The 18,506-nt window shown below is 34.9% G+C and overlaps 2 protein-coding genes across 2 annotated transcripts; one reads left to right on the plus strand and one right to left on the minus strand.

Annotated features, from left to right (window-relative positions):
• The first annotated feature begins 3,667 nt into the window (after positions 1-3,667).
• On the plus strand, positions 3,668-5,558 carry LOC132272548 (protein terminal ear1-like). Its single transcript, XM_059773675.1, has 4 exons — positions 3,668-4,224; positions 4,843-4,962; positions 5,101-5,266; positions 5,406-5,558. The coding sequence occupies exons 1-4, from the start codon at positions 3,668-3,670 to the stop codon at positions 5,556-5,558; spliced, it is 996 nt and encodes a 331-aa protein (XP_059629658.1).
• Positions 5,559-11,767: 6,209 nt separating this feature from the next.
• Positions 11,768-13,468, minus strand: LOC132272549 (small ribosomal subunit protein uS13c-like). Its single transcript, XM_059773676.1, has 4 exons — positions 13,355-13,468; positions 12,902-13,126; positions 11,933-12,064; positions 11,768-11,806 (listed from the first exon to the last, which is right to left on the minus strand). Exons 1-4 carry the CDS (start codon positions 13,466-13,468, stop codon positions 11,768-11,770), a joined length of 510 nt encoding a protein of 169 aa, XP_059629659.1.
• Between the last annotated feature and the right edge of the window lie 5,038 nt (positions 13,469-18,506).

Consider the following 18,506-nt stretch of genomic DNA (forward strand, 5'->3'; position numbering starts at 1 on the left):
GAAACACATATGGTACAGTAAAAGTATGTTTGTTTTTATACGTAAAAGTTGATTGATATATTATTCATTGATATATGGATGAGTATAAATTTATAATACGGACTAGTAATTTACTCGGAAGTGTCAAAAGCAAAATGGTCAAAAGACTCCTACTCTCTCATTTGCATTAAATACCCACCCCTCTCTCTTTCTCAGTCCTACATATAGAGTAGTATTATAGTAGTGTATATATATATCAAAATATAATTATTCTTTGATATTAAAATTAAAAAAAAATGTGAAAAGTGCATTAAAATATCTCTGTCTCTGTCTGTCTGTCTCTCTCTCTCTCTCTCTCTCTCTCTCTCTCTCGTACTAGTACTATATATTAGTGTATATATAAATCAAAATATGATTATTCTCTGAGATTAAAATAACAAGTGGGTTGGATTTAGTGAGATTATGTTTAAAATAATAAGTTGGATTTTTTATTTTTATTTTTATTTTTCATGACAAGAATATGAGATGGACTGATGCAATGCCCGAACACAGCTCACAGACATGAGGATTAATCAAATTATTCTAGTAACACAACATTTGCATTTAAAAGAAGAGATTAAAAAAAATAAATTATGCAGGTGATAATTAATTTTCTTCTATTTGGTCATGGTTGAACAAGAATCCATGAAATATCATGATCTGTTTTACATTACCTATCTGTAGTACACATGAATTTTCATCACAGCAACTACAATGAAGTAACAAATGAAAAAGAACAATGGGTTTAAGGTAGAAGAGGTATACATGATCAACACACACACACACACATCAAACGTGGTATGTGGGTCAAGTCAACCACGTACGTAGCCTTTTTCTTATATGATTTTTGCCAAAATGACACAGAGGGTGGTAGGGTTCAGAGAAAGATGAGATCATCAGAGACTGATTGGGGTTTTCAATTCTAAACGACTTTACTTTTCCCCAAAACAAAACAAAATTGTGAAATGTTTGTCTGTAGACTTTCTTATTGTTTTTGTTTGCTAAAGAAAACCTTAACAGTACAATGGAAGCATATAAAAGTGACAATCATGGCATGTAGTGCTGGTTTGTAAGTTCAAATTTGAAAATTCAACAAAATCGTACGCTCCTTTTTCCTTGATTCTTTAAGCCTTCCCTCATTTATGAAAAGTCCATTCCCTTTGATTTCTCACACAGTCACACACTCTCTCTCTCTCTCTCTCTCTCTCTTTATATATATATATAATTATGTATGTATGTACAGATATACATATGTTTGTTTTTTTGTCACCATATACATATTCAAATGGGTGGTTGATTTCTTTTTCGGTTAGGTAAAATACAATAAGCAGGAAGAAGAAGAAAAAAAGAAAAAAAAAAAGGAAAAAAGAAGGATAAAATAGAATAAATCATTATACTTGAGTTGAGTTTGGATTACTCTAATTGGGGCAATTTTGATCAATAGTATACCATTCTTATGAAGATTCAATTTATCAAATTGCTAAATTTTTAAAAAGGAATTTTTTTCTTCAAAGTTTAATCTTTCCTTTAAGGAAAAAAAACGTTGTACCATTTGAACAAAACGAACCTGTCACTTTTTTAGAGAGAAATTGCGAGTCAAAGAGAGAGAAAGTGACCAATTAGAGATTTACTTAGATTATGTTTCGTACTTATAAAAAAGTCTGTTTTTCATAAATTTTCTTTTATAATTTTTTTAAAATTGAGTTTTTGAAAATTGTTTTTTAAATTATAAATTAAACATGTCTTAAAATTTTCAAATCACTTCTCTCAATAATTTATGGATAGTGAGCGTTATATCTCATTACACACAACTATAATATAACATTGATCTCCCATCAACAACCTTTCATTTTTCATTAAAAAGACCAAGAGGTACAAGATCTTTTTACGTATTCCTGTATTAAAATTTTTCATTTTATGAACACCTACTCCTAACTTCATAATGAAATATAAAAATTAGAGTAACTGAACAGATTGACTATAAAAATTGAATGAATTAAGTAGTCATTCATTATATTAATACTCGATTTATATTTTTATTCTTATTCATTTAATTCTACTAATTATTCTCTAAACATAATCAATAAAATGCCAAAAAAAAAAAAAAAAAAAAAAAAAAAAAACTCATGCTATATATACAATATATACAAAATGAGGTCTAGTCCAATGGTATAATTTATTCTTACAAAGAGAAGGGCAAGAATTTCAGCTGATTGGAGGTACTATCTAAAACACTTTTCATCATTTTATATATATATATTTTTTTGATAAAGAGGCTTTTTCTATAGAGTATTATTTAACTCTACTTGCAAAAAAACTCCAACAAAAAATTCAGTACGACTAAAAAGTAATTTTTTCTTTTTTCTTTTTTAGCAAACATATCTAAATGAAAACTTCAAATATCCATCAATGCCAAATGGTCACTAATTCTGACATGTTTGTGTTAAAATATTTGGAGGTTTACATTGCCCTTTTTATCATATTCTTGCACAATATGAATTTTATCAAAATTAAATTAAATTAAACAATTCACAACACAAAAATAAAAAGAAAATAAAATAAAAGTAAAATTTAGAGAGTAACAAAAATGGTAAATCAAGCTATTTACTTTGACAATTCCAACCAAGTATCACTAGTCCAAAATATGGATAAATTATAGTGATTTCTCTTATGATTTGTCATAATTATATGGACTTTTTTTTTTAATTTGAAAAATTACTCGGACTTTTCCTAGAAATGAAACAAATCTACACAGACCTCCATTTTTAGTGACGGACTCGTCAAATGGATTAACAAATTTGTCTAATTTACTGAAATACCATTAAATTGTTATGATAAATGACTGTAATACCCTTCTGTATGTGCGAGGTAGAAGAGATAAACTAAGGATAATATTAAAATTTCAATTTATTCGGTACATCACATCAACAAAATTGGTTGCTAATATTATTTTTAGAGAAGACTCAAATAATATCTCAAATTACTGAAAAAACCAATTTATTACAACAAATCATAAGAAAAGTCTTTATAATTTACCCTCGGAGTATTTAATACTCCAGTTAGTTAATGATGTGGATAAATAGGAATTAATACTCTCATTAATTAATATTCAAAAGGCAATACAAGTATAACACAAAGAGTTTTCCATTTATAGCCCAACTGCAAGAGTAGCAAATGAGGTGTCCGTACGTGCACCAAAGGGCAAAAGGGTAGGTCTGTCTATCACATCCGCCGCCAAAAAGCACGTACCCTTGTCTTTCTCCTTGGGATTGCATTTAATGCTTCCATTGCCATTATTAGCTTTGCTTCCATTCCCATTTCCATCATTACAGATCTTTCATATCCCATTATTGTGATTCACTATCCCTCTATCCCAAACACTCCTCACTCAATCACCACCATCCGTTGCACATATACATACACACACATATATATATATATACATGTATGTATTTTTGTTGTCTTTTGGTTTTCTTTCAAAAAGGTATGTGTATATGTAAGTGTATATAACCGTACCACTGGTTTGATCTTCTTTATCTTTTTGGTCTCCTTCACTTTATTAGGGTCTTTGTTGTCTCCTTTTCTTCATCTTCACTTCTGGTTTGATATCAAAAGCCTCTCAATCTTTGTTGTCTCTTGTTTTTCTTCAATGACTTCATCTCCAAACTCTAAACCGTTGAACCCAGAGGCTCAGCCTTTCCCTACAGCCGAACATTTCTTGATGCTACCACATCAGTTCTTCCACTGTCAGCCACCGCCACTTCCATTTCCACCGGCGGAGCAGTGGCGCGCGGGTCTGTTTTACAAGCATCCACCAGCAGGTGTAGGTTGCTACCATGTGCGTTACCATCAACCACCTCTGCTACAAGGTGTCGGCTTCGACTTTCCCGTCGCCAACTCATGCGGCGGCGGTGCCGGAGGGGAGGAGGTGGTAAAAAGGAAAGAGAGGTTTAGGAGGCCCCGAAAGGTGTCGGCCCCCGCTTTGGGCAGTTGGAGGAGGAGGAGGGGGGTTTCTGAACCATCAGTACTCATGTGGAGGCCTAAAACTCAGTCCAAATCCAACTCGTCAGGTGGTGGTGTTACTGTTCATGCATCTTCACCACCACCACCACCTCCACCCCCACCACCACGACCGCTTCCCATATCACCATTTTATGATGTCGGGAACACCACTGTAATGATCAGAAATATCCCCAACCAATACAGGTAAGCTTCCAATCTGTTTGGTTTTTTGTTATAGATTTTTGGGTTTTTTACAACCACTTTTTCTTTTTGTTTTTAGAGTTGGGAATATGAAATATTTTCATTCTGATCATTATGTGACACTCTATCTGCTTACTGTTACTGTATTTTAATCTTTTTTTCCCCTTATGGTCTTGGATTATTATCTAAGTAGTCTGTGTAGTTTTGGTATATATATATATATATATATATATATTGTTCTTGAAGTTTATCCTCTTTGTGAAACTATCTAACCTTGGCCAAGAATAAGATCTGAACTCCCTCTGACCTTCTTGTTGTCCCACTACTTGAAAAAAGGCTGGAAAAGGAAGATATGTTATGTTCTTGATCGTTCCATCTTCCCTTTCTGTCCCTATCCATACTGTACCAATCCCAGGTGTCGTCTATTTATTGTTCACCCCACACACCCAAAATACACACACACACACACAGACACACACACACACACACATATAGATATTTGGCTATCATTTAATATCTTAGAGTTGCATTTCTTTCTCTGTGTATAAACATTTATGAGTATGTGTCTGTATATGTGGATTTTTAGTTCATTAACATCATTTGTTGATGAGTTGTGATCAGGAGGAACATGTTACTCGACTTCCTTGATGAGCACTGCCAAAACCACAACCAGAAGGCTGAGTTGCTGTCAGACCCACTTCACATGGCCTATGATTTCCTATATTTACCCATGGATTTTCGGTAATCATTTTATTTATTTATTTATTTATTTTTTTTATAACAATACACACACACACACACACACACATATTTTGAAGTAGTTGTGCGTTTTTTGTCTGCATATCTCTACAAAGACTAATCTGGTTTTGATTTTGGCAGTAGTGGAGACAATCTCGGGTATGCATTTTTGAACCTGACAAGCTCAGGTGCTGCTCTGAGGATGAGAGAAATGTTGCACCGTTTCAAGTGGGGCACTTTCAAATCAAGTGATTCAAAGATAGTTAATTCCAAGAAAGTGTGTGAAATCACTTGGGCAAGGATTCAGGTGATCTCTTTTATTTTCCAATTCTATGATACAAATTCAACTATTATATGAAAAATGTGATTGTGGGTTTGTATGCTTTTTCTATGATACACACACATATATGGTATGGTAATTTACTTTATTTTATTTTAATTACTAGGGGAAGGACAATTTGGTCAGACATTTCCAGAATTCAATCTTCCCTTGTGGAAATGTGGAGTACCTACCTGCTGTTCTTGCGCCTCCAAGGGATGGTTCAGCCACCACTGCCTCTGTGCTGAGCCCCATTGGGAAGTGTTTGCTTCTCCGGTAGTGAATCCTTGAAAAATAAACTTAGTATGTGGTTGGAACTTGGAAGTAGTTGTGTGCAGTAGTAGGTACATATATGATTTAGGGCTTATTAGGGTTAGGGTATGTACTACTACTACTTGAAGAAGATTGTAGTTTTCAAGATGTGTTAGTTTTAGCTTTTATTGTTATTATTGTTACGAGTCCATGACCTGTGTTTTGATTTTCTCCCTAGCTGGATTGAGAATCTGGGGTGAAATGGAAACATGGGTTTCGGTTTGTTGTATGAGCTGTGAGCACTAGATACTTATGTTGAGTTCATTGTTGTGTACTAATCTCTATGGTCCTTCGCGGTTCTGGTATCTATTTGGATGATGATTATTGGTACCCTCGTTCTGATTTTTACTTCTCTTATATACACACACACACACACACACATATATATACATACAGACATAAAGACATAATCTAGTGTGGATCGATTACACGGACTTTTAATTTTAAAACTCCTGGACTCGACTCCGATGGAGAGTTGTACCACTGAATTAAAAGCCTTGGTTAGCATTGAAACAAGTATCGATACATGTACGTGTTGCCTAATGATTTGTATTTGTTAGTAGTTTGGGGAAAAAAACAAACAAAGAAAAAAAAATTGAGGTTGGTGTTACAGTTGTGTGCGAGTATATATATACATATGCTTGTAACGTAAATGTATATGTTTTATAGGTATAAAAATTACATTCACAACCGAAGTTCAATGGAAGTTATCTTTCAACAAGAAAATGACAATATTGTCTTTTAAATGTATTTTTTACACTGAAGTGTAAAATTTTATGAAATTTGTAGTGGTAACGTAGCTAAAAAAACGTATGAATTTAACACCATGGTTCAAATACAATATGTTACTTCATTAATTATACCAACACACACACACACATATATAAAACATATTGTATTAATGAAATATCATTTGTACTCTCGTGGCCATTGGACCCAAATCCTCTCCGACTTGTTTCGTCCGATTCTTATAAAATAGTTGGGATATTTAACGAATATCTTAACTTTTTTATAACATATATCCAAACTGAACTCACTAGAGGGGATTTTTTTCCAAAGTGAGCCTGAGAGGTTTGGCAAAGATTTCAACTTTTTTTTGTAAAATACATTCGAAACATAATATACTTTATACAATATACAAGAGGGATTTTTTTCCGGAGTGAGCCAACCACCGTCAAATCTTCCTACAAAAAGTCCTTTATACCCTTTTATTTTAAATATTAGGCTAAATTAATCGCTCTAAACCTCTTTTTTCTGACAAAAAACATCTTCAATTTACAGCTACAAATTACTTTGTCAAATTTTATTAACCGGAACCAATGACTTGAAACTAGGATATATATATATATATATATATATATATATGAATCAAAGAAATTGGGATTGATAAAAAGGAATCTTTACCAAGGGAGATAGGGACTTGACTTTGCAACTTTTGTTGGAAGGACATTTGGAAGATTGAGACAAAAAGGAATTACAATACTTTCTCTCTGCTTGTATTATGTATCTATCTATCTATATCACGAGAGAGAGAGAGAGTGACTTCCTTTAAATCCTTTTAACCTGAGGAGGGGTAAGAAGAGGAGTGCATTTCCCATATGTAAGTGTTTTTTCACCATAACTAGGTGGGTTTCAAAATGGCAGCCTTTTCTGCGTCTGTAAGTAAAAGTGCATTGGTACCACAAAGTGTTTCAGGAAGATCAATCCGTTGACTCTTCAGAGAATCATCTGACCTTGTCTTCATTCCTTTGCTATCAAATTTGATAAAGCTAAGAATGATTTGGTATTTAATTCCACTAGAGATGGAATATATTGGACTCAGCCATTTTCAAATTTTCATAGAATTTTAGAAAGTTATGATTCAAGAAACCTTGTTACATATTGTTCCAGGATAATAATAATAATAATAATAAGAAGGAAATTGGTTGTGCAACAACAGCTGAAGCTATGGTGCTTAGAATGTTTTTTTTTTTTATTTTTTTTTATTTTTATTTTTTTATTTAACATTATTTAATGATTGGCAAAGAATTGTCACAATTTTTTGGGATAAAATTTGAATATTTCCCTCTTTCTAGTTAATAAATAGACTTTTTTACTTGAAAAAAAAAAGGGCAAAAAAATCTATTAATTGCAAAAATTGCAACATCTGACAAATGCTATATACATAAACAACCCCATACACACACACTCTCTCTCTCTCTCTCACACACACACACATCCATATAGAAGACAGACAACAAACAGCATCAAAGATCGTTTTTCATTAACTCCACATTTTCATCCAGCTCTCTCTCTCTCTCTCTCTCTCTCTCCAAACATGATATCAACGCTACTCCAGAGAAGTAAAAAATTAAGGGGTACGAATATTTCATGAAAGCTATTCAATTGAGATATTTGTGCATGTATGTATATATTGCATCTCTTCAAGTCTGAACTTTAGAATTTGAAGAAATCCCCAACTGCAAAAGTTACAAAAACACATATACATATATTAGGGCAAGCTGAGATATTATTAAAAGGGAATCAATACAGGTTTACAGGAGCAGAAATTAACACCAAGGGTTGACTTAGTGGTAAAGCCAAGCATTAAGTTTCAGGTCCGAATCATCTCGAGTGTGATCAATTTTTTAGGGGTCACGATCACAGACAAAGTCTGAGCCTTACCCCGATTCGTATAGAGGAGTCGCTTTGTACAAGTTCTGTGGATTAGTTAAGGCAAAGCCCCGAATATCCAGATATGAGGAGAGAAGAAGGAAAAAAAAAAAAAAAAAACCACCTATGCATGGTGTGTGTGTGGAGCAAGAAAAGTGAAATTGAGATTAAATGCTGACCAAAAATGAATATGTAAAATGATACACATTCTGAGACTAGTAAAAACACTTACATATAATTGTTGTTATGTATTTATTAAAATAAATTACGTATTTTATTTTCTAATTAGATTTTCTTTTATTGAATTTCAATATTTCCTACCACTATATTATTATTATTAGTAATTTTTCTTTAATTAGATTTCTTTTTATTGAATTAAATAAATAAAATTTTAAATATTATATATTTCATTCTCTTATTAAATTTCCTTTTATTGAATTTAAGTATTTCAGTTTTGTAATATTATATATTTCTTTCTCTAACTAGATTTTCTACTACTATATTATTATTATTAGTAATATGTCCTACTATTATATTATTAATTTAAGTTTTTTAATATTATATATTTCATTTTCTAATGAAAATTCCTTTAGTTTTTATAGTAGTATTTTTTACTACTATATTATTAAATATATTAACGTACTGAAATATTGGAACAATAAAATACTGAAACTCTTTTTAATAATAGATATTAAGGTTAGGATTTGAATAAACAAGCAATAAGGTATGAAAGGAATGAAATATAGAGGACATAAATTTAGAGAGAGAAAATGGTTGATGAAGGGAAATCTACTTGGCCAAATCTTTTGAACCAAACCTTGGATAGATGAATGGATTTGAATATAAATAAAAAAAAATTTAAAGTCCATTTGGCATGCGCTACGATATTATTTTTTTAATATTGATATTTAAATTTGGGCCCATATTATGTTTGAAATCGATGATATTGGTTTGAAATAATTCATAACATATCATATATATATATATATATTTGTCCAAACCCATATCACCAAATGGTGATATGGCGTGTTCTTCTATTGTAGCCAAGAACTAAAGCAAATTTCAGTTACCAAACATAGTTCTAATTTCTACCCAAAACACTCCTATAACAAAATGAGTGTTTTGATATTGACAAAAACACATAACGCTTAAAACACATCGCATGACATTCAAAGTTTTAATGGTTATTTTAAAATGACCAAAAACAGGATAATTTATTAAAATAAAGAATTACAAACCGTTGGCGTTGTTGATGACTATAGGAGAGCTGAGAGGGGCCACCAGAATATGGAAGTTGTAAACTTAGCAGGAACTCTATTGTGTTCTGGGCACCAGGCAAGTTGGTTTTGAACTTTCAGAGACCATATGGTTATTTTATTATTATTTTTTTCTTATGCTTCATTTGATTGAACATACCTCCTTTTTGTCATCGTTATTTATTTATTTATTTTTTTTTATGGATGGAAATAAAAAAAATAAAATAAAAAACCGAACACATTTGTAGGAACAAAATAATAGCACCAAAATGATGAATTGATTCTACCCTAACAAATCATTAAATCAGCTTAAATGAGAGAGATGGCTGAAAATGAAAACACCATATATATCAAGGGGAAGACACACAAATCTGAAAGTTGAAATAGACAAAGAAAAGCTGATGCAAAAACAAGACTCTCCCAGTTAATCCTTGTACCTAAGTCATGGGTAGACTTGGATTTCGGCAGGATTGTGACCACAGTGGTGTCCACTGTCTAGGGTAGCAAGCTCAGGGATTTATGTTAGAAAGTGAAGTACCTCTAACGTCTCGCTCATATTGAGACGTTATCAAGTACAAACCAAGTTTTTTGGAGAAGCATTTCTAGTAAAGGATATTGAGGAAACTGGAAAAATGACATGCATGTACCTTCTTTTGAAACCGAGTTTTTCGGGCAGCATCATAATCATGTCCTTTACTGAGTAAACAAAAGCTCCATTAGTGTACTAATCAGCAATCAAGTACAAACACAGCAAACTCTGTATCAAAACACAGCTCTGCAGTTATTCTACTCAGTGAAGCCAAAAAAGTTAAAATTGTTCTTATGGATGTAATCTCACATTCTAACTTATTACTTTGGTTCTAAATAGGAATTTATAAACTTATTTTCATTGTTAAAGATATTGTTTTTTTTTAAAAAAAATATATTTTAAAGGTGTTCTATTATGCTTTATTAGCATTTTAATTCCTGTGTTTATTTCAATTGTGATGATTACATCTTGGGACCGGTTATATCTTGGAACATTATATAAAGAACCCTCCTTGACCGTTTGCTAATATCAATCTCTAGGCTCACTGGATCAAGCTCTTTTTTCTCTCTCAAATATTCCACTATCTACATTTTGTAAATTTTAGAACTTTATGTGTTTATGGGCAGGGAGACACACAACTTGTTTACTCAGTCTTCCTCTGAACAAGTTCAAGAAGAGACACCGCGTACCTGCCAGCACTTGCATTGTATCTTGAAGTCGGTATTTTCGCTAATATCTCCATGTAAGAGGAAGTGCCAACTTTAGGACTATACCTAACACGTTTCTCAATCTCAAAATCTAGTTTATGTACTTTTATCATGTCTATTTATTTATCTAAGTATGATTATGACTTAATGTTTCTTCATTTTAATTATTCAACTTGTTAAAATAGAGATGACATAAAACATATTCAAATTTTTTTCTTTCTTTTAAGTAGATGAGTTAAGGCAAGGTCCTCTTGCACAAACAATTCAAAGTTACCTAGTCCTATGATCTATATCAAGATTTTTATCTATACTCTTTGTTGAAGCAATCAAGTAATACTTTTGCGACCAAAACAATCTAAAAACAGAATATGCTAATAAACTGTCTCTATTCTCTAAGTTTAACAGTGCATAAAAACACATCATTAACATTTCTCTAGAGTAAAGCTATCTTTGAATCATGTATCAGAGGTTCTCAAATATTGAAATCCAATGCAGCAAATTAATCTCTCCAAGCCTACCACTCAATAAATATATTGGGCACTTAGTGCACCTGTATTTCTAGCAAATCTTCAAAGGACTTCTCTTTTTGAAGACTATTGTTTCAATTTAGATTTATCTATACTGTTTGTATTGGAAAATTCTAATCTAATAAGATCTTATGCGCGAATATCAATAGGGATTGAGATTTTAGTTTGTTCTATACTTGACCGATTTGTTGAGTTTCAACATTCGGATAGTATATTCACGATTATTTAGAAGAAAAAAAAGAACAGAAAATGAACACAACAATGTTGAGATCATGCATGGTTCAGATCAAAGCATAGGAGAATAATGGTCATAAATACATCAACGAGTACTTTGAATGTACATATACCGTCACATTTCTTTTAGAATCAGCAAGACGACACTCAAAATAAAGCCAAGGAAAGTAATTAACCAGCATCAAGCTTAATCAATTCATTGCAGTTCAATTTGATCTATCATCAGTTCCATCAGTTAGAGAAAAGAAAAACAAACCCATTGCCCATTTTGGTTAACGAGGACGACCCTTCTTCTTTCCAGCAGTTGCAACCTGAGGAGCGGCCTTCCTTGCAGCACTCACAACCTGAGGAGCTTTCTTCTTTCCGGCACTCGTAACCTGAGGACCCTTCTTCTTTGCAGCAATCGGAGAAGGCGCCTTCTTTAAAGAAATCGGAACCCTCTTGCCCTTCAAAGTTCGGCAGTTGTTCCTCGTGCGCTGTCCTCTGCAAGGCAGCCCCTTAATATGCCTAATCCCTCTGTAGCACTGAATCTCCTTCAATCTCAGTATAGCCAAAGCATTGAACCTCCTCTGAGAGACATCAAAGACTAAATCTTTTAGAAACACCAATAACAATAGAGAAATAGGGAGCATATACATATGCACATTCACAAAAATACACAAGAACGGAGCTACATGACCCCACTGAATTTTTTACAATTATACTTCTACCTATAAAATTTTGAATTAGTATACAAATGCATCCACACTTCGATCTTTTGCACCCTCGCTCTTTTTCTTCTCACACTCACGCCTACACACACAAACAACAGCCAACAACCCCACATCCACGCTCTCTCCCTACACCATCCACGACTCTCTATCGAAAACAAATAATTTTTTTTTTATTCTTCCCATCAACAACAAGGTGTGCAAGTCTCAAGATGGTAAGAGTTGAGCCGAAAAACGACATTATAAATCTAGTATTTTATTTGCTTGTGACCTTGCAATTGATCCTGTCAGTTAGGACATCCATTGTAGAGATTGAAAAATACAAACCACGGGGTACTGATTTTATTTTTCTTTTACTCTCTGAAAATAACACCTTAGCTACACATTTTACTGCAAGACTTCGAACTTTGGAAATTTCACTTTAAAAAGAAGAGTAGATGCCACTGAGCTACAGTCCTTGGTGATAGAATTTGAATGTTGCAAGGTTTTCAAAACATAAACCCTAGTTAAGGACAATTGTATATGCATTGAATCAAAATATTATCAATTTATAATTAAGTTAAATATTATTTTAATTTATAACTTTTACCTTAATATTGTTCAAAGAAACAAATTTCTGGCTCCAAACCGCAAACACACACTTATATAAATACATACACACACACACATAAGGAAGGTTTTAGAGAGAGAGATTACGAGTTCGCCTTCAATCATGTACTTGGAGACCTGGTCACGGAGACTGGCGACTTCTTCTTCGGATAAGTCTTTGGTGATTTTGTTGTCCATGTTGAGATCACAGAGGATTTGGCGCGATCTGGTGCGGCCGATTCCATGGACGTGCTGAAGAGAGAACTCCACTCGCTTGTTGTCCGGAATCTCCACGCCTCCAATACGCACGCTTTTGATGACCAAATTACGGAGCTACATATCATCACCCAGAATCATATTATATGAAATAAAAGCCCTAACCCCCTGTTTGGTAGCCGAGAAAACGACGGAGAAGGAAAGAAAATAATAAAAGTAACTTTTTCTTTTTACTGTTCTTAGATGATGTTTTACGTTGTCTCATTTTCCTGCATTTTCTCAGCAAACAAACAAATTGGAAACAAAAACTTAATCAAATATTGCAAGGAGAGAAGAGGATGGTACCTTGGTTGGAGTGGGGAAAGAGAAAGATTTAGTGAGAGAAATGGGTTTAGTGGTGCTTGTGTTACAGATGAGAGACATTGATGGGGCGAGAGGCGTGGCCATTATTTGAGCCATTCTCTCTCTCTAGAGTATATCGTTTGAGTTTCACAGTGAAGATTCGGAAGAACAAAGAGGGAGAAGACGATCAAAGCCGGTTGGTTGGGCTTATGTCCGATAAAGGGGATTATTTAATAAATTACGAATTATATTTGCTATATTATACTCGTGTCTAGTCAAATGTAAGGTATTTTAAGAGTAATGATGCTATTATAAGTCCTCGTGAGTTTTTATTTTTATTTTTTATTTTTCATTATTACGTACAAGTATTGAAGGATAAACTAAACTCCTTGTAAGATGACTAAACAAAAATTATATAGTTAAAATTTCATTCAAAAATTCATTAACAGTAGATCAAATGAATCTGTTAAAATTTTACACTTTTTTTCTTGTCTAAATTACGTTATTAACTTTGACCGATTCGTGTGATCCATTGTTAATGAAATTTTAACTATATAATTATCGTTTAATCCTCTTTCAATGAGTTGAGTTTGTGCTTTAATATTTGTAAATAATCATGGCAAAAAAATGGAGAGCTCATGAGAAAACTATCTCATAGTAGCATTACTCTATTTAAATCATATATAATACAACAATAAACAATAAATACTAGGTGATGCTCTCAATCAAACCAAATTATTATATATTTTCTACCCTAAAAGATAGTAAATTAAAAAGTACAAGTCAAAATAATTATTATAGAACTCAAATATTGAGAGGGTTTAAATTATAAAACTTTCATTTACTTTCAAAATCGTGCGTGTGGAGGGAAAGATTCCCCTTAAAAAAAAAAAAAAAAAATCAATCACGTCATTAAATGAATTGTGACCCATCTCTTTTGGGCCATAAGCCATCAGAGGCCCATTACGATCAAGTCCTAAAATAGACATCATTAGCCCATTACAGGATCAACTTAATTTATCTTCGGTCAAATATACAATTTGGACAAATATTTTCCATGATTCAGATCAGATCAATCATGGCATCAAATGAGCCTTGCATAGAAGGAGCTATATAAAGAAAGAACCCTGCATAGGAAAAAAGCCTCATATGGAACAAAATATATGAGGATAATGATGAACAAAATCACGGTGGGCAAGCAAGGCGAGCCTTACTATAATGTATTCATCAAATTTTGTATAAATAGAGGCATAAGTCTGCAATAAAGATATATCAAATTCTCTCAATCTCTATTCTACTTTACTTTTATTATTTTCGTTGAGTGTTTATGTTTTTATTCTTCGACTCATCAGAGTTGACGAATTTTTGCACCTACACTTTGGCGCCTTCTTTGGGAAGCGTATAGAAATATACCCCTACGAGTGATTAGTTACTTGTTTTATGCGACTACGTTCCGGGATGTCAACTAGAGGTGTTGTAGTTGATCAATAGGCCGAACTGATGCAGAAGATGCGAGAAGAGTTCCCACAACAATTCAAGACGCTCCGACAAGCAAAGGAAGCCAGCACGGCTTAGATCACGTTGCTCCAGTAACGAAACAATGCTCTTCAGGTAGCCATGGAGCAGATAGCAGCCCAACCACCGCCGGACGCCACTTTGCCGAATGGAGCCTAAGGAGCTCCTCTCAACTGCGGTGAACCTCCAGAGGCCGAATCCTAGGGAATCCCTCCCAATCATGTTGTACCGCCAGAGGCCGAAGCCCGAGCCAACGAAAGCCGCTAAGAGCAGAAGACGAGAACCGAAGCCGAAGCTTCGGAGAACCACCCCCATTAGTGTGCACGGGACGAGTAGGTCGAATCCAACAGCAGACCGATAGCATGGTCAAACGGAGTCCCAGGAGCCTTCGATGAAAAAAGGTTCTTGAGGATTCAGATGCAAGTAGAGATGGCCAAAGAACATAATGTTTCCTTGATAAAGACTCCTATTCACTGATGAAATAAACTATGTGGAGAGGCCAAAGAAGTTCACCATGCAAGTCTTCATACAGTTCAACGGTATGGGAGACCCTTCTCGACATCTTGATCACTACTCTCAGAAGATGGCCATGGACAACCACAACGATCTGTTCACGTGCAAGGTATTCCCAACCAGTCTGACGGGAGTAGCGCTTGAGTGGTTCAAAAATAGACCACCCACGTCGATCCCAAACTATGAAACTCAGTGCATTATGTTCTTGGCTCAATACTGCAGCAATAAAAAGCAGAAGAAGACTATCGCTAGTCTCTTCACTATCAGACAAAAGAGGGGAGAACCTCTTCAGGATTTCCTCTCCAGGTGTAACATGGAAGCTTCGGAGATATTGGATTGTCCCTCTGCGACAGCTGTGGAAGCTTTAAAATCGCTATGATCCAGGGGACTAAGTTTCATGTCTCCTTGGTTAAGTACTCTCCTTCAGATATGCAGACTCTTAATGCCAGGGCGCGAACTTATGTTAGGCTCGAGGAGAATGTAACCAACAGGGCTTAGCATGTAACCCTCATCACGGTGGAGAATAAGCCCCGGGAGAAAGCCTCGGGCTCCAAAAACCAGAGGGGTCGACAAGCCTCGACACCAGCAGTCCAGCCACTAGAGAAGAAGCAGAAAAGTGAGAAAAAGAATAACCCCTCTCCGAACGTCCTTGGCCCGTTTATTCTAGGAAAACAAGGCAAGATTTGTAGCCCCCTAACCAATCCGGCAACCTTTGGAGCAAAGGGATAAAAGTAAAAATTGTGCCTACTATAGAGACTACGAACACATTACTAATAATTGCAGGACCCTCCAAAGGCAAGTGGAATCCATGAAAGCCAACAGAGACCTGGCAGATTACGTCAGGCCAAAGGAGCAACCAAAGCGAAGGAGGTCAATCCTAAGAGGGCCGAGGGCAATCAGGTGAAAGTTATTCACGCAATATATGGAAAATCTGAAGAAGATCAAGAATTAGAAGAGGTATACCGTTCCAGACTTAGAGCAGTCCATCTCCTCGGGCAGTATCAAGATAGGATTTGGTGATAAAGATTTGGCCAGAGTGCAGGTCCCCCATGATGACCCATTTGTCATTAGCCTCCTAGTGGCAAACTGCTTGATCAAAAGAGTCCTGGTGGACCCTGGCAGTAGTGCCTATATCATAATAAAAATAGCTTTTGAACGACTGGAGATCCCATCATCCTCTATCAGGACCACTTCCAGCCCTTTGTTAGGGTTTGATGGAACGAAAGTGGACCTTGTGGGAGTGATAGATCTATCATTCATTGCCGCGAAAAAAACACTGAAGGAAAACTTCGTTCTAACGGAGATTCATCCCTCTTACAACCTAATTATGGGTAGGCCTGTCAATGTATCGGATTCAAATTGGATCGATCAAATCCATATCCGATTTGTTAAGCAAACGGATTATCGGATTCGGATCACTAACGGGTTCTTGGACTAAATGTCCCAATCCATATCCTATTTAGCTTGGACTCGGATCGAATCGGATTCGAATTCGGATTAAAATCATATTTACTAACATATATAATTATAAAGAGTATGATATTACTAGTGTGTATATTAATAGATTTATTAGCATATGGATGAGAACACCACACTATTATATATCATTGTGATTTTTTTTGGATTTTTGGGTTACCTCTAATACAGTTCTAATAGGAGTATATGTGTGTGTGTGTATATATATATATATATGTAAAATTATTGATAAATAATTATTTATATATATATAATTTTAATCGGATCGGATCAGCATAATCCATATCCGATTTGTTAAGCTAACGGATTATCGGATTCCGATCGTAATCGGGTTATCGGATTTTTTGTTCAATCCATATTCGACTAATCGGATCGGATTCATATCGGATCTGGATTAGGATCAGCTCCATTGACACATATAATTATGGGTAGAGGGTGGATTCACTGAATGAATGGGTTCCATCTACCCTGCATCAGGTGATGCGATGCTTATCTCCGGAAGGTAAAGAAGTCATTAACCTTTGGGGAGATCAAGCCGCAGCTAAGGAATGCTATATGGTAACACTGAAGGAAGCGAAGAAAGGTAACAAATCGCGCAAGTTGAACATGGCCTCCAAAGGCACTGCTAAATAGCAATTATAGAGCCATCTGCCCAGATGCTTGTTAGTAGAGGCAGAGGCACGTAAGTCCACCGAAGAATTGCTTATAGCCATTAAGGTTATTCCTGGTGATCCACAAAAAGTCACTTACATTGGGTCCTCACACTCATCAGAGGAAAAAGAGATGTTGATCAGCGTCATTCAGAAGAACGCAGATATGTTCGCTTAGGGCCACATGGATATGCCTGGGATTAATCCTTCGGTCTTATGCCATAGCCTCGGAGTCGATCCTTCATTCAAAGCAGTCTGACAGAAACATAGGAGATTCGCTCCTGAAAGAAACCAAATAATTGCGAAGAGGTGGATAAACTACTTCAAACAGACTTCATCAGAGATGTGCACTACCCTCATTGGCTCTCAAACGTGGTGGTGGTGCAGAAGAAGAATGAAAAGTCGAAGGTGTGTATAGACTTTACCAACCTCAACAAAGCTTTCCCCAAAGATAAGTTCCCACTACCGAAGATAGACCAAATGGTAGATGTTACCATAGGCTATGAGTGACTTACATTCCTCGACGCATACTCCAGATATAATCAGATCCCTATGAATCCGGAGGATGAGGAGAAAACATCATTTATTACAAAGAAGGGAACTTTTTGTTACAAAGTTATGCCCTACAGGCTTAAGAATGCCGGAGCCACTTACCAACGCCTTATCAATAAGATCTTTGGCGAGATGCTTAGAAAAACAGTGGAGGCATACATTGATGACATGGTGGTTAAGAGTGAGAAGAAGGAAAATCATTCCGAACATCTTCAGGAGGTGTTTAATGGGCGCTGAAAAGTGCGCATTTAAACCCCTTAAGCTTAGGTATTCTAGGACTTTTATCTATCTTATTTTTTCGCCTTAGATCAATTTCATGTTATTGCTCTTTTCAGGTGCTTATCCCCAAAATAAGCTAATTCAGCCAAATTATAGCATAAAAGAAGCAATCTTGAGCTGAATGGAAGAAAGGAGCATAGTGGAAGCCAAGTGGTGGAAAAATAATATCT

This window comes from Cornus florida, unplaced genomic scaffold, assembly GCF_030987335.1.
Source record: "Cornus florida cultivar Cherokee Brave unplaced genomic scaffold, ASM3098733v1 CherokeeBrave_3.0.0_Hap2_Chr09, whole genome shotgun sequence".
Lineage (NCBI taxonomy): Eukaryota > Viridiplantae > Streptophyta > Magnoliopsida > Cornales > Cornaceae > Cornus > Cornus florida.

Excerpts from the sequence above, each read along its gene's own strand:
- LOC132272548 (XM_059773675.1), top strand. The coding sequence starts at position 3,668 with ATGACTTCATCTCCAAACTCTAAACCGTTGAACCCAGAGGCTCAGCCT. Across the intron at positions 4,963-5,100 it reads TATTTACCCATGGATTTTCG|TAGTGGAGACAATCTCGGGT; the intron begins GTAATCATTTTA and ends TGATTTTGGCAG. Across the intron at positions 5,267-5,405 it reads TCACTTGGGCAAGGATTCAG|GGGAAGGACAATTTGGTCAG; the intron begins GTGATCTCTTTT and ends TTTAATTACTAG.
- LOC132272549 (XM_059773676.1), bottom strand. The coding sequence starts at position 13,468 with ATGGCTCAAATAATGGCCACGCCTCTCGCCCCATCAATGTCTCTCATC. Across the intron at positions 13,127-13,354 it reads CTTTCCCCACTCCAACCAAG|CTCCGTAATTTGGTCATCAA; the intron begins GTACCATCCTCT and ends GATGATATGTAG. Across the intron at positions 12,065-12,901 it reads ACATGATTGAAGGCGAACTC|AGGAGGTTCAATGCTTTGGC; the intron begins GTAATCTCTCTC and ends GATGTCTCTCAG.